Here is a 16,246-nt window from a genome sequence, read left to right on the forward strand (position 1 = left end):
CACTACAGATCGACACAGTGCTTCTTGCACATTATTCAATAATAAAGAACTCCCACTCTTGATTATTGAGGTGTGGATTTATAGATACTAAGCCTGTAAAATAGGCGCTAAACGATGGAAATAGGCAAATATCATCAAATATGCAATGGATATGAACTCCTATGATCTCCAAAATATATTCTGTGCTCATTAAATTAAGCACAAAGAGATTTTTCAGCGAAAAATGCAGGCTCGACTAGGGCACACAGGTAAAACAGCGCCAGCGAAAAATCGGCCGAAGCTGATAGTTCGGTAGCTCAGTGGCAGAGCAAAATTTTGTGCTGTTTCAAGCTCTGTAATACGTGTATAAGAAAAAAAAATATGTACATATGCACATGTTTATCTTATACTCATGGTTTAAATCTTAATTGGCCACACATTGAAAGTTATTAACGAACTTTCGATTCTTGCCTGCTCCAATGTGAAAAGTTTTTACATTTTTATACAATCATCTCAAAGTTAGGGGTAAGGGGGAAATATGATTGAATTCTCACAACTTTTCTGTTGGTCTGTTGACCCACATAAAACAGGAGGAAGTTCATATTTTCTATTTTTGATTGTCTAAAGTGAGTTTACAACACAGGTGCACTTCTTACAGTAGGTTACTTGGAACTTAGAAGAATTTATTATGTGCAATTAACTCGACTTCATTGTACCGAAAACCATACGATAAATTCTGAATGAAGCATATATATTTGTCATAAATGTTAGGTCTATTTCGGTGAACACAAATACGTCCATTCCATACTAAAGTTCTCTGTCTGACAGTGCACGTGCAAACTGCCCTAATCTTCAATTCTTAAACTATCCACAGGTGGGTTCTAGAACTTTGGTGCACGATAAGGCCGTGGTTCGAGAGAGAAGAAATGCGTAATCAAGTTTTCACGAATTTGTGAATCATCTTTTACACCCATACAACAAGCTGCACGTGGACATGAAAATAAGGCATCGACGAATGAAAACTTAAAATGGCGTGGGTGACCTTTCGGAAAAATCATGAAATTTTAATCCCTTCTTGGTCAACTGCACGACTTGTCACTCTGAGGGGGTTTCTACATGTTGGGCGAGTGACTGACTCTGATTGTGGTTTAGTAGTTGTTCTTCACTTGTTGAGATCGGTGGTGCAGATAAAGCTGGTCTTTTCGTTGGTCAGCCTGTTGTATTGCTACATGGAATAAGAGGGTTGGTTGCTAGCCAGATAAGATGTTTATTGTTGCCTTCAGTGCACGGATAGTACAAGCGGATATCTTATTCGTAAGTTTTTGCTTTTAGGTGTTGTGTATGAATGCAGTGGGTGGCCCGGGACGAAATTCACCCCGGAAATTAAAAAGTCACCCTCAAAAATTCAGTAAGCTGACCGAGCATTTGGAATTTAATGTAGAACGTACTTTTTCGTTTGTTTTTTTCCCGTGATAATAAGCACTGATTCAGTCCTCTTTAAAAGTCAAAATAATGAACGACTTTAAATTATCGCTCGTTTTGAATAACTGCTAAGTTAAGAATAGGATGGATCAGGATACGCTTCAAGCTTGTGTAAGGTGTCAACTGAATGGGGTGAGGGACCCAGAAAGTTTCATTGATGTTATTCACAGGTGTGCTGTAGAAAGCCTAGACGCCTTAGTTAGTTTTTTCTAAATGTAAATTATTGCATGCTATAATATTTTATAGTCCTCATCCGTAGCCGAGCGGGTTAAGGCGTTCACTCGTCTTGAGATCGTTCGCTGCGGGACGGCGTAGGTTCGAATCCGGCTCTGGTCGGAATTTATTCGGCCTACGTATAGGGCCGGTGGCAACCCACCATCGTGAGGAAATTGGGGAGCTCCGAGTGAGTGAGCGTAACCCGGTCGAGAAGACCTACAACGGCTGGGGGTTCGACGGGCTGACCACCCGTCACCCCAATACTGGTCTAAGATCTCCACGCTACAACAGGTGACGGAGGAACAGTGTTGGAGGGAGACCAGCAGTCGGTAGGTAAGCCAAGGCCCTCACGGGCTGTAGCGCTGCAGGTTATTATATAATATTTTATAGATTCTCACACTCTCATTCTTAAAATTATAGTTAATTAAACTTAATTTAATTTAATTCATATCAGAAGCAAGGGCAATTTAGAACTATTAGCATTGCTTCATAGGCCTTATAATTTGATGCCTATGACCAGGAAACGGATTTATATGTAGCTAGTAAAAAGTGCCAAATATGTAAAAACATATTTAGTTATTTTCACCAAAATATGGAGTTAAATATGGACTTAAAATTGTAAAGATTTACTTTTTTAATAATATAAGACATTACACGAGTTACGTAAAATGAAGTACGCTTACATTGACATTAATTGTAACACAACACAAAATGTGTTTTCTTTTTCTGTTTCCAAAAATGAATAAAAAAGAATATTGTAAGTGTTCGAACGTGAATTTCCTTCTGTTGTCTTTTAAGTTGGATTTATATTGGCTAAAATTGCGTCCAATATTACAAGAAGTAATGGGAGAGTGTTTCAAAGTTGTCAGTTACTCGCAAGAAATTCATCCAACTCTTTCAGTCACACAGGAACATGTAGTTATTGCTCAAATATGTATGCTGAGAAATGTTCTGAAATATGGAAATAAATAATAGGTAAAAATGACTAAAATATGTAAAATATGAGCCAAAACCTAATATATGTGAAAATATGGAAAATGAACTTTTCGAGCCTACATGCCATGATGCCCAAAGTTAATACAAAATATAACTGATTTCAGCTTCATACGTAAATATGTATTTACATATAAATTCGTTCCCTGCCTATGACATTCCTCCCTGTGAAGTTTGATGTCCCCCTCGGAGGAAAGTGGCTGGATTTAACACTGTATGAAGGAGAGAAGGAATGAGAGAGAGACAAGGAGACGAAATAGAAAATGAAAAACAAAGAAAGAAGGAGAAAAAAGTGTGTTGTGGAAGATAAAATAAAGCTGAAGAGAGGAAGAAAAGGCAGAGTAAGAAAGAAATATAGGGGTGAGGGGAAACAAAAATTGAGCTGATTTCCGTGGCAGAGTGGCGCTAGAGGTCCCGGGTTCCAATCCCGGCCTCGGCTTGGGTGTTCTTTATGAGTGTCCCTTCATCAATTTCATCCTATCATCACTCATCGTTATCGGATCCCACTTTAAACTGCAGATTCAGTTCCGATTAGTCTTTCTGTGCATAAAGTGGACCTAAAACAATAATTCCAAAGTGTGTGGGCATATAATATACCAAGGTCGCACTTACCCACTCTCCTAAGATATCTAGAAACACTTCATTTAATTCAAATTTTCAAATTGACGAGGGGTGCCGTGAAAGACAGCCTATGGAAATTATCCTAGTGCTGTGAATGCTTTATGTGAATTCTATTAACTGGGGGAAAGCATCACCCCAACTTAACCCCACTTTAAACACTGCTAACCCCTTGAGAAATACGGGCGACCTTGATATAAAAACACACACACACGATGCATACCACTTGTTTGGGAAAAAAAATAACACACGAAGACAAGCATGGCCCTCATTAAATAAACATTGTTTCCGTTTCATTCTTAGGAATTGTGATAGATGCTGATCTTGAACGAGGAATGCTGCCTATACTTCTGTGTGTTAGTCTTGTGATCGTTCCAGTGGAGCCAGATCCTTCGCAAGTGTTTATTAACGTCACTCTAGGTAAGTTGATTGATTGATTGATTTGGTGATTTAAGTCCACTTTATGCACAGTAAGGATAATCGGGACTGGAAATACAGTTTAAAGTGGGATCCGAACTACTATGTGCCTCCACCGGGTATCGAACCCGACAGTTAGATACCCTACCGACTAAACCATCGCAGCTCCTACAACTATCGTTACTTGTAAAATTATCGCTGTGACAGTAGTTGTTTTTGACTTTGCTTTTAATTATCTATTCTTGATTAACGTTAATGTCCCTTTAAGGACAAGGCATTTCCATTTTCATTAAGGCCCTTACCGCCCATACAGCACACAAATGTCCAAAAGACATCCATTGGATATTCAGTTGGAAGTTCTGGATATCCAATATATATCCATTGGATGTCCCCTGGATATCCATTTGTCCGCATACGTGATATCCAGGGAATGTGCAGAAATGGATATGTTATGGACGTTTCCGGATCAATTTTGGATATGTTCTGGACATCAAGTGGGACGCTATCTGGACATTATATGCTTTGATTTAGACAGTTTTTGTACATACCTTTTGAGAAGAGCAGGTCTTTTCCGCTGTTTTTGAGGTAGTTTCAAACCATCCTTACCTTTTCTAACGTGTTGTGTTTGTTTTATGCAGGTTCATTTACAACCTGCATTTTTAACCTTTCTCGAGGGGCTTCTTACATCTCATTTTTTAATTTTGAGGTAAGTGTTTAAGATAAGGTGTTCCCCGCACACATTGAAGGGTGCAAAATGCTCTAATGTGCCGATACACCCAAAATTTTTAATTCAATCAATCATATGGTGCCAGACTTTTGATCACCCTGTGTATATATATATATATCCTTTCCTCTTCATGTGTTAAAATTCGAACATGGAAATTCTAACATCATCTAAGTAAACCGGAAGAATTGTAAAATACCACTACATAAAAAATAATTGCAATTCGGAAACGAATACAATTCCATGAAATTTCACATAGAAGCTAATTCAGATTTCATTTTCAAATGAAAAGCTCTGACGTCACCCTTGCGTGTCCCGCCAATAGATATCCTCCCCTGTTGTCCTTGAAGAGAATCCAGGTCAAACTCTCTTCCCATGTTCCAATTTCGTATCCTTGAAGCAATCCTCAATCGACTTGCACCTCGTGAATTAGTGACAAGTTTGACTGAGGATTGAGCGCCCTTGATGCAACAGAACCCTTACAAGTTTTTTCTGTCTGCAGTCTGCGAATTTTTTTCCTCAGAGAGTAAAGAACACCGACATCCTTACAGATAGGCAACAGGAAAGGGGGGGGGGGAACTAAAATATGCCCTCCTCCACCCGCATACTTTCTGAGGTATGCCCTGGTAAAGTCGGATTATTTCCGTAACATCTCCAGCTAACTGCGAAATCATAGTTAGCGAGCCTACCAACAGTGCAGAACGTCAGGAAGAGCGTTGGTGATAGGCGCTGGATTAGGATGACGTCAGCAGCTCGCTTGTTGATTGGAGGCGTTGGGAGTTATGACTCGCTTCCAAGTTCCAACTGCACAACAGCCAGGGATGTTATGGAATTAATCTTACTCTACCTGAAAATTAACCCAGGACGTCAGTTCCGCGAATTTCTTTTACGTATGCTCCCGCTTTTCTTTGATTCATCCTTTATTTTATTATTTTTTTTACAATAATTCACTGTGACATTGGCATGAATGCCACAGTGTGATGAACCAAATTTGTTCAGTTTTCCTGAACAAAGTTGGTTTTACAGCATTCTACGAGGAGATAAGTGAGATTAAAATAAAGGTTAATAATAATAGTAAATGTGCGTTAGTGGTTAACAGGTTAACATTAATAATATTTATGAATACAGATAAGAAATTACATAAGTGTGTAATTGGTTGGGAAATGTTTTGTTAGGATAGGTAATATTGTGTGTAGTGCTCATTAGTGTTTATGAAAGAGATGAGGGGTAGTCATTAACACGATTCTCTGAATGTTAAGCAGAGTCTAAGTTAGAGTTTGTAATGTTTTAGATAGTGAGATATTATTATTGGCTTTGAGATTAATACTAGGAATGAAGAAGGAATATGAAAAATTGAGTGGTGCTTGATGCAAGGAGACTTACGGGAGACCAGCAAGAGTTGGTCGGGCTGGGGTGAACATCAATACGACGGTTGGTTACCCGGGACATTAGGAAGGAAAGAAGGAGGGAGGGATTTCCTGGGAAGTATCGGGTACTTTAGTATGTTCGGTAGTATAAATATGGAGAATTGTCAAGAATTAGTGAGAGGAGTGTGCAGAGTTTTTAGTTACAAGAATAAAGAAGATTAAAGGCAACACAAATAGCATTGGAAATATACCGTAATGCACTATGTCTTAGGATATAGTTTCCTCGCAGTTCCGGATTTTTAAAATTCTGTCTCGCCTCTGTACCATCCATATTCACAAGTGATCGGCAGTTCATAAGCCTTTTCACCAGAACGTACTGCATTACCAGTAATTCAAATTGAAATTAGAAGTGTTTATTTCCGTGGGCGAGGTTCAGCCTGAGGCTGTTCTGCCATGTTCATGGTAGAGATATGTTTACGTCTTGGGATGCAATGTATGGCCGTACATTACATTATTTCAGGTTGCAGACTAAAGCAATTCTTTTTCTTCTTTGCAGCTGTGGTTGTGGAGAGCGAGTTTACAGCCAGTTTTAGCAAAAACATGATAGAGACAGTTCGAGAACAGATAGCGAAAGCATCCCAAAAGTATCTCCATCACACTGGCTTATCTGTGGAGTTCTACACTCGTCCCAACGTGAACTACAATCCAGGTTAGCTGATTTAAGATAGTTTCCTTCAGTGGCGAAGCGCAGTGCCCTGGCCCCCCCTGCAACTAAAATATTGGGGGCTCCTTAGTAAATAAAATATCGAAAATACTACAACGTATATATATCATCGATGACGTCAGAGGGTAAAGGACGTACAACAGTTAGCTACCCCCTTTTGAAGTGTTAAACAATTAAAAGAAAATTGAAGTACCTTGTCACACTATAGCAAAAAATCGAAAATTATCTGTAACACTTAACAGGTGTGGACTATGTGGGGAAATTTGTCTCAGTTCTTATTTGAATATGAAAAGACTTGGGCCGGCATTGAAAATATATGGTGGGAAGTTACATTTTAAATACCACACATAAATCTAATATAGGGTGTTTTTTTTAGAGTGATAGAACTTTGAATTGAAATAAAGCACATAAAAAATTAAGTTTGAAGCCAATTGTGTTTTGATTTGAAAGATAACTTTCTGACATTTACTTTTTGAAAATAATTTCCGGCATATGTCCACCACGACTAGCTGTGATGAACCGGATTCGATCAGTCCAATTTTGAACCACTTTTTCAAGTAATTGAGGACGTATGTCGTTAATAACACAAGTTATGTTGCCTTCAAAAGCGTCAATTGTTGCTGGTTTATCAGCATAAACCAGATACTTTACATATCCCCAAGAAAATAATCCAGTGGCGTTAGGTCCCATGATCTTGTGAGGCCAATTCACTGACAGCACCGATATTTCCGAAGTGCTCTATACGTTTGGCGAACAGAACATTGATTTTGGAAATATATTTCCACAATTTGTAAACGTTGTTGCGGCGTCAGTCTTTCCATGATCATTTGCCAATGCTCACTGATATGAAATGACAAAACAACATGTCATCAAAACAAAACAAATGACAGCTATCCCTATCGAAAGTTCTATCACTCTTAAAAAATCACCCTTTATTAGTGGTAAAAGTTCATGATTTACCAAGTTTTCTTGTTTGTGCGGTAATAAAAAATAGACTGTCCGAGCAACTGAATCTTCCTATTGGATTCATAACTGCAGACAATTTATGCTCTAAAAGATCCCGATTAACGGTATATCTATATAGGTCTGAGATTAGGGATTTCTTCCTATTTTAGGTGATCTGCGAGCAAGTAGATTAATACGGCATTTCTGAGGGCCCACAGGTTAAGTTGCCAGGGCCCCTTTGATTGAGGCAGTACGCCCATGCTTATTATCGCAGAGATTGTCTTAAGATATGTTACTGGGAACCCACTTTACCACCTTCCACATGAAAATAAATAAATAAAACAGTCGTGAAGTTATTTGTGGTGTCCACTGATTCATAAATTACAGTAACTCTGTTGATAACGTATTCTAAGTTCACCGATCGGGCGTTTCTATTTAGTGCTCACCTCAGTGAATTTCGAGTTCAAATTTTGTCATTGTTGATCTACAATTTGTCTATTTCGTACTTTAAAAAAATAACCGACAGTATGTGTTGAATTTCTGAAATTATATAAAATTTCAGGAGCGCAGAGAAAACATTCCGGGGCCTTTACACCTCGGGGCCCCCCGCATTGCGGGGGTTGCGGGGGCGGCCGATATGCTACTGGTTTCCTATTTTGTTCATTTTTGTTGCGAGGAGACATTTGTAGGCTACAAAGTTTATATTGGAACATTTGATTGATTTGCTTTATTTTACTTCTCTCCTTGTGCCACTTTTGGCTAATTTGCGAAGATGGGGATGAGTGATGATATGATGAATGGACACTCAAAAACATGCATGCCCAGGCCGGTGTAACGGGGAATTTGGACTCCGTAGAAAAGTGACTGTACAGTCAATTTTCTACGAAGTCCAAATTCCCCGTTTTCGTGACAGGGAATTTGGACTCCGTAGAAAAATGACTGTACAGTCAATTTTCTACACAGAAAAATGACTGCCCTTTTCAGTTCCCGTCAATTAAGCAGGGGGTAAAATATCCCCGTAGAAAAATGACTGCCTGTCAATTCCCACTTAAAAGAGGGGGTACAAATTCCCCGTAGAAAAGTGACTGCCCAATTAAATCCTGCTTATATTAGGAGGGGGTACAATTTCCCCGTAGAAAAGTGACTGCCCCCTTAAATCCTGCTTATATTAGGAGGGGGTAAAATTTCTCCGTAGAAAAGTGACTGCCCGTTAAAATCCTGCTTATATTAGGAGGGGGTATAATTTCCCCGTAGAAAAGTGACTGCCCTATTAAATCCTGCTAATATTAGAAGGGGGTACAATTTCCCCGTAGAAAAGTGACTTCCCCCTTATATCCAGCTTATATTAGGAGGGGGTACAAATTCCCCGTAGAAAAGTGACTGCCCCCTTAAATCCTGCTTATATTAGGAGGGGGTATAATTTCTCCGTAGAAAAGTGACTGCCCTATTTATTCCTGCTTATATTAGGAGGGGGTATAATTTCCCCGTAGAAAAGTGACTGCCCTATTAAATCCTGCTTACATTAGGAGGGGGTATAATTTCCCCGTAGAAAAGTGACTGCCCTATTAAATCCTGCTAATATGAGAAGGGGGGTACAATTTCCCCGTAGAAAAGTGAGTGCCCCCTTATATCCAGCTTATATTAGGAGGGGGTACAAATTCCCCGTAGAAAAGTGACTGCCCCCTTAAATCCTGCTTATATTAGGAGGGGATATAATTTCCCCGTAGAAAAGTGACTGCCCGTTAAAATCCTGCTTATATTAGGAGGGGGTATAATTTCCCCGTAGAAAAGTGACTGCCCTATTAAATCCTGCTAATATTAGAAGGGGGTACAATTTCCCCGTAGAAAAGTGACTGCCCCCTTATATCCAGCTTATATTAAGAGGGGGTACAAATTCCCCGTAGAAAAGTGACTGCCCCCTTAAATCCTGCTTATATTAGGAGGGGGTATAATTTCCCCGTAGAAAAGTGACTGCCCGTTAAAATCCTGCTTATATTAGGAGGGGGTATAATTTCCCCGTAGAAAGGTGACTGCCCCCTTAAATCCTGCTTACATTAGGTGGGGGTATAATTTCCCCGTAGAAAAGTGACTGCCCTAATAAATCCTGCTAATATTAGAAGGGGGTACAATTTTCCGGTAGAAAAGTGACTGCCCCCTTATATCCTGCTTATATTAGGAGGGGGTACAAATTCCCCGTAGAAAAGTGACTGCCCCCTTTATTCCTGCTTATATTAGGAGGGGGTATAATTTCCCGTAGAAAAGTGACTGCCCCTTTAAATCCTGCTTATATTAGGAGGGGGTATAATTTCCCCGTAGAAAAGTGACTGCCCTATTAAATCCTACTAATATGAGAAGGGGGTACAATTTCCCCGTAGAAAAGTGACTGCCCCCTTATATCCTGCTTATATTAGGAGGTGGTATAATTTCCCCGTAGAAAAGTGACTGCCCGTTAAAATCCTGCTTATATTAGGAGGGGGTATAATTTCCCCGTAGAAAAGTGACTGCCCTATTAAATCCTGCTAATATTAGAAGGGGGTACAATTTCCCCGTAGAAAAGTGACTGCCCCCTTATATCCAGCTTATATTAGGAGGGGGTACAAATTCCCCGTAGAAAAGTGACTGCCCCCTTAAATCCTGCTTATATTAGGAGGGGGTATAATTTCCCCGTAGAAAAGTGACTGTCCGTTAAAATCCTGCTTATATTAGGAGGGGGTATAATTTCCCCGTAGAAAAGTGACTGCCCTATTAAATCCTGCTTACATTAGGAGGGGGTATAATTTCCCCGTAGAAAAGTGACTGCCCTATTAAATCCTGCTCATATGAGAAGGGGGTACAATTTCCCCGTAGAAAAGTGAGTGCCCCCTTATATCCAGCTCATATTAGGAGGGGGTACAAATTCCCCGTAGAAAAGTGAGTGCCCCCTTAAATCCTGCTTATATTAGGAGGGGGTATAATTTCCCCGTAGAAAAGTGACTGCCCTATTAAATCCTGCTTACATTAGGAGGGGGTATAATTTCCCCGTAGAAAAGTGACTGCCCTATTAAATCCTACTAATATGAGAAGGGGGTACAATTTCCCCGTAGAAAAGTGACTGCCCCCTTATATCCTGCTTATATTAGGAGGTGGTATAATTTCCCCGTAGAAAAGTGACTGCCCGTTAAAATCCTGCTTATATTAAGAGGGGGTACAAATTCCCCGTAGAAAAGTGACTGCCCCCTTAAATCCTGCTTATATTAGGAGGGGGTATAATTTCCCCGTAGAAAAGTGACTGCCCGTTAAAATCCTGCTTATATTAGGAGGGGGTATAATTTCCCCGTAGAAAGGTGACTGCCCCCTTAAATCCTGCTTACATTAGGTGGGGGTATAATTTCCCCGTAGAAAAGTGACTGCCCTAATAAATCCTGCTAATATTAGAAGGGGGTACAATTTTCCGGTAGAAAAGTGACTGCCCCCTTATATCCTGCTTATATTAGGAGGGGGTACAAATTCCCCGTAGAAAAGTGACTGCCCCCTTTATTCCTGCTTATATTAGGAGGGGGTATAATTTCCCGTAGAAAAGTGACTGCCCCTTTAAATCCTGCTTATATTAGGAGGGGGTATAATTTCCCCGTAGAAAAGTGACTGCCCTATTAAATCCTACTAATATGAGAAGGGGGTACAATTTCCCCGTAGAAAAGTGACTGCCCCCTTATATCCAGCTTATATTAGGAGGGGGTACAAATTCCCCGTAGAAAAGTGACTGCCCCCTTAAATCCTGCTTATATTAGGAGGGGATATAATTTCCCCGTAGAAAAGTGACTGCCCGTTAAAATCCTGCTTATATTAGGAGGGGGTATAATTTCCCCGTAGAAAAGTGACTGCCCTATTAAATCCTGCTAATATTAGAAGGGGGTACAATTTCCCCCTAGAAAAGTGACTGCCCCCTTATATCCAGCTTATATTAAGAGGGGGTACAAATTCCCCGTAGAAAAGTGACTGCCCCCTTAAATCCTGCTTATATTAGGAGGGGGTATAATTTCCCCGTAGAAAAGTGACTGCCCGTTAAAATCCTGCTTATATTAGGAGGGGGTATAATTTCCCCGTAGAAAGGTGACTGCCCCCTTAAATCCTGCTTACATTAGGTGGGGGTATAATTTCCCCGTAGAAAAGTGACTGCCCTAATAAATCCTGCTAATATTAGAAGGGGGTACAATTTTCCGGTAGAAAAGTGACTGCCCCCTTATATCCTGCTTATATTAGGAGGGGGTACAAATTCCCCGTAGAAAAGTGACTGCCCCCTTTATTCCTGCTTATATTAGAAGGGGGTATAATTTCCCGTAGAAAAGTGACTGCCCCTTTAAATCCTGCTTATATTAGGAGGGGGTATAATTTCCCCGTAGAAAAGTGACTGCCCTATTAAGTCCTACTAATATGAGAAGGGGGTACAATTTCCCCGTAGAAAAGTGACTGCCCCCTTATATCCTGCTTATATTAGGAGGTGGTATAATTTCCCGTAGAAAAGTGACTGCCCGTTAAAATCCTGCTTATATTAAGAGGGGGTACAAATTCCCCGTAGAAACGTGACTGCCCCCTTAAATCCTGCTTATATTAGGAGGGGGTATAATTTCCCCGTAGAAAAGTGAGTGCCCCCTTAAATCCTGCTTATATTAGGAGGGGGTATAATTTCCCCGTAGAAAAGTGACTGCCCTATTAAATCCTGCTTACATTAGGAGGGGGTATAATTTCCCCGTAGAAAAGTGACTGCCCTATTAAATCCTACTAATATGAGAAGGGGGTACAATTTCCCCGTAGAAAAGTGACTGCCCCCTTATATCCTGCTTATATTAGGAGGTGGTATAATTTCCCCGTAGAAAAGTGACTGCCCGTTAAAATCCTGCTTATATTAAGAGGGGGTACAAATTCCCCGTAGAAAAGTGACTGCCCCCTTTATTCCTGCTTATATTAGGAGGGGGTATAATTTCCCCGTAGAAAAGTGAGTGCCCCCTTAAATCCTGCTTATATTAGGAGGGGGTATAATTTCCCCGTAGAAAAGTGACTGCCCTATTAAATCCTGCTTACATTAGGAGGGGGTATAATTTCCCCGTAGAAAAGTGACTGCCCTATTAAATCCTACTAATATGAGAAGGGGGTACAATTTCCCCGTAGAAAAGTGACTGCCCCCTTATATCCTGCTTATATTAGGAGGTGGTATAATTTCCCCGTAGAAAAGTGACTGCCCGTTAAAATCCTGCTTATATTAAGAGGGGGTACAAATTCCCCGTAGAAAAGTGACTGCCCCCTTAAATCCTGCTTATATTAGGAGGGGGTATAATTTCCCCGTAGAAAAGTGACTGCCCGTTAAAATCCTGCTTATATTAGGAGGGGGTATAATTTCCCCGTAGAAAGGTGACTGCCCCCTTAAATCCTGCTTACATTAGGTGGGGGTATAATTTCCCCGTAGAAAAGTGACTGCCCTAATAAATCCTGCTAATATTAGAAGGGGGTACAATTTTCCGGTAGAAAAGTGACTGCCCCCTTATATCCTGCTTATATTAGGAGGGGGTACAAATTCCCCGTAGAAAAGTGACTGCCCCCTTTATTCCTGCTTATATTAGGAGGGGGTATAATTTCCCGTAGAAAAGTGACTGCCCCTTTAAATCCTGCTTATATTAGGAGGGGGTATAATTTCCCCGTAGAAAAGTGACTGCCCTATTAAATCCTACTAATATGAGAAGGGGGTACAATTTCCCCGTAGAAAAGTGACTGCCCCCTTATATCCTGCTTATATTAGGAGGTGGTATAATTTCCCCGTAGAAAAGTGACTGCCCGTTAAAATCCTGCTTATATTAGGAGGGGGTATAATTTCCCCGTAGAAAAGTGACTGCCCTATTAAATCCTGCTAATATTAGAAGGGGGTACAATTTCCCCGTAGAAAAGTGACTGCCCCCTTATATCCAGCTTATATTAGGAGGGGGTACAAATTCCCCGTAGAAAAGTGACTGCCCCCTTAAATCCTGCTTATATTAGGAGGGGGTATAATTTCCCCGTAGAAAAGTGACTGTCCGTTAAAATCCTGCTTATATTAGGAGGGGGTATAATTTCCCCGTAGAAAAGTGACTGCCCTATTAAATCCTGCTTACATTAGGAGGGGGTATAATTTCCCCGTAGAAAAGTGACTGCCCTATTAAATCCTGCTAATATGAGAAGGGGGTACAATTTCCCCGTAGAAAAGTGAGTGCCCCCTTATATCCAGCTCATATTAGGAGGGGGTACAAATTCCCCGTAGAAAAGTGAGTGCCCCCTTAAATCCTGCTTATATTAGGAGGGGGTATAATTTCCCCGTAGAAAAGTGACTGCCCTATTAAATCCTGCTTACATTAGGAGGGGGTATAATTTCCCCGTAGAAAAGTGACTGCCCTATTAAATCCTACTAATATGAGAAGGGGGTACAATTTCCCCGTAGAAAAGTGACTGCCCCCTTATATCCTGCTTATATTAGGAGGTGGTATAATTTCCCCGTAGAAAAGTGACTGCCCGTTAAAATCCTGCTTATATTAGGAGGGGGTATAATTTCCCCGTAGAAAAGTGACTGCCCTATTAAATCCTGCTAATATTAGAAGGGGGTACAATTTCCCCGTAGAAAAGTGACTGCCCCCTTATATCCAGCTTATATTAGGAGGGGGTACAAATTCCCCGTAGAAAAGTGACTGCCCCCTTAAATCCTGCTTATATTAGGAGGGGGTATAATTTCCCCGTAGAAAAGTGACTGTCCGTTAAAATCCTGCTTATATTAGGAGGGGGTATAATTTCCCCGTAGAAAAGTGACTGCCCTATTAAATCCTGCTTACATTAGGAGGGGGTATAATTTCCCCGTAGAAAAGTGACTGCCCTATTAAATCCTGCTAATATGAGAAGGGGGTACAATTTCCCCGTAGAAAAGTGAGTGCCCCCTTATATCCAGCTCATATTAGGAGGGGGTACAAATTCCCCGTAGAAAAGTGACTGCCCCCTTAAATCCTGCTTATATTAGGAGGGGGTATAATTTCCCCGTAGAAAAGTGACTGCCCGTTAAAATCCTGCTTATATTAGGAGGGGGTATAATTTCCCCGTAGAAAAGTGACTGCCCTATTAAATCCTGCTAATATTAGAAGGGGGTACAATTTCTTCGTAGAAAAGTGACTGCCCCCTTATATCCAGCTTATATTAGGAGGGGGTACAAATTCCCCGTAGAAAAGTGACTGCCCCCTTAAATCCTGCTTATATTAGGAGGGGGTATAATTTCCCCGTAGAAAAGTGACTGCCCGTTAAAATCCTGCTTATATTAGGAGGGGGTATAATTTCCCCGTAGAAAAGTGACTGCCCCCTTAAATCCTGCTTACATTAGGTGGGGGTATAATTTCCCCGTAGAAAAGTGACTGCCCTATTAAATCCTGCTAATATTAGAAGGGGGTACAATTTACCCGTAGAAAAGTGACTGCCCCCTTATATCCTGCTTATATTAGGAGGGGGTACAAATTCCCCGTAGAAAAGTGACTGCCCCCTTTATTCCTGCTTATATTAGGAGGGGGTATAATTTCCCCGTAGAAAAGTGACTGCCCCTTTAAATCCTGCTTATATTAGGAGGGGATATAATTTCCCCGTAGTAAAGTGACTGTCCTATTAAATCCTGCTAATATGAGAAGGGGGTACAATTTCCCCGTAGAAAAGTGACTGCCCTATTAAATCCTGCTAATATTAGAAGGGGGTACAATTTCCCCGTAGAAAAGTGACTGCCCCCTTATATCCAGCTTATATTAGGAGGGGGTACAAATTCCCCGTAGAAAAGTGACTGCCCCTTAAATCCTGCTTATATTAGGAGGGGGTATAATTTCCCCGTAGAAAAGTGACTGCCCGTTAAAATCCTGCTTATATTAGGAGGGGGTATAATTTCCCCGTAGAAAGGTGACTGCCCCCTTAAATCCTGCTTACATTAGGTGGGGGTATAATTTCCCCGTAGAAAAGTGACTGCCCTAATAAATCCTGCTAATATTAGAAGGGGGTACAATTTTCCGGTAGAAAAGTGACTGCCCCCTTATATCCTGCTTATATTAGGAGGGGGTACAAATTCCCCGTAGAAAAGTGACTGCCCCCTTTATTCCTGCTTATATTAGGAGGGGGTATAATTTCCCGTAGAAAAGTGACTGTCCCTTTAAATCCTGCTTATATTAGGAGGGGGTATAATTTCCCCGTAGAAAAGTGACTGCCCGTTAAAATCCTGCTTATATTAGGAGGGGGTATAATTTCCCCGTAGAAAAGTGACTGCCCTATTAAATCCTGCTAATATTAGAAGGGGGTACAATTTCCCCGTAGAAAAGTGACTGCCCCCTTATATCCAGCTTATATTAGGAGGGGGTATAATTTCCCCGTAGAAAAGTGACTGCCCTATTAAATCCTGCTTACATTAGGAGGGGGTATAATTTCCCCGTAGAAAAGTGACTGCCCTATTAAATCCTGCTAATATGAGAAGGGGGTACAATTTCCCCGTAGAAAAGTGAGTGCCCCCTTATATCCAGCTCATATTAGGAGGGGGTACAAATTCCCCGTAGAAAAGTGACTGCCCCCTTAAATCCTGCTTATATTAGGAGGGGGTATAATTTCCCCGTAGAAAAGTGACTGCCCGTTAAAATCCTGCTTATATTAGGAGGGGGTATAATTTCCCCGTAGAAAAGTGACTGCCCTATTAAATCCTGCTAATATTAGAAGGGGGTACAATTTCTTCGTAGAAAAGTGACTGCCCCCTTATATCCAGCTTATATTAGGAGG

The 16,246-nt window shown here is 40.8% G+C and overlaps 1 protein-coding gene across 1 annotated transcript in view; it reads left to right on the forward strand.

The window, feature by feature from the left end:
* The first annotated feature begins 1,210 nt into the window (after positions 1-1,210).
* Positions 1,211-16,246, forward strand: part of Ir93a (Ionotropic receptor 93a) — a 139,132-nt gene continuing 124,096 nt past the window's right edge. The window contains exons 1-3 of the mRNA XM_083143297.1: positions 1,211-1,293; positions 3,592-3,708; positions 6,353-6,505. Coding sequence (XP_082999423.1) covers positions 3,624-3,708; positions 6,353-6,505 — 238 coding nt within the window. The 5' untranslated portion in view covers positions 1,211-1,293; positions 3,592-3,623. The remainder of the gene's footprint in view (positions 1,294-3,591; positions 3,709-6,352; positions 6,506-16,246) is intronic.

The sequence above is a fragment of the Lepisma saccharinum genome, chromosome 21, assembly GCF_977018435.1.
Source record: "Lepisma saccharinum chromosome 21, izLepSacc3.1, whole genome shotgun sequence".
In the NCBI taxonomy this organism is placed as follows: Eukaryota; Metazoa; Arthropoda; class Insecta; order Zygentoma; family Lepismatidae; genus Lepisma; species Lepisma saccharinum.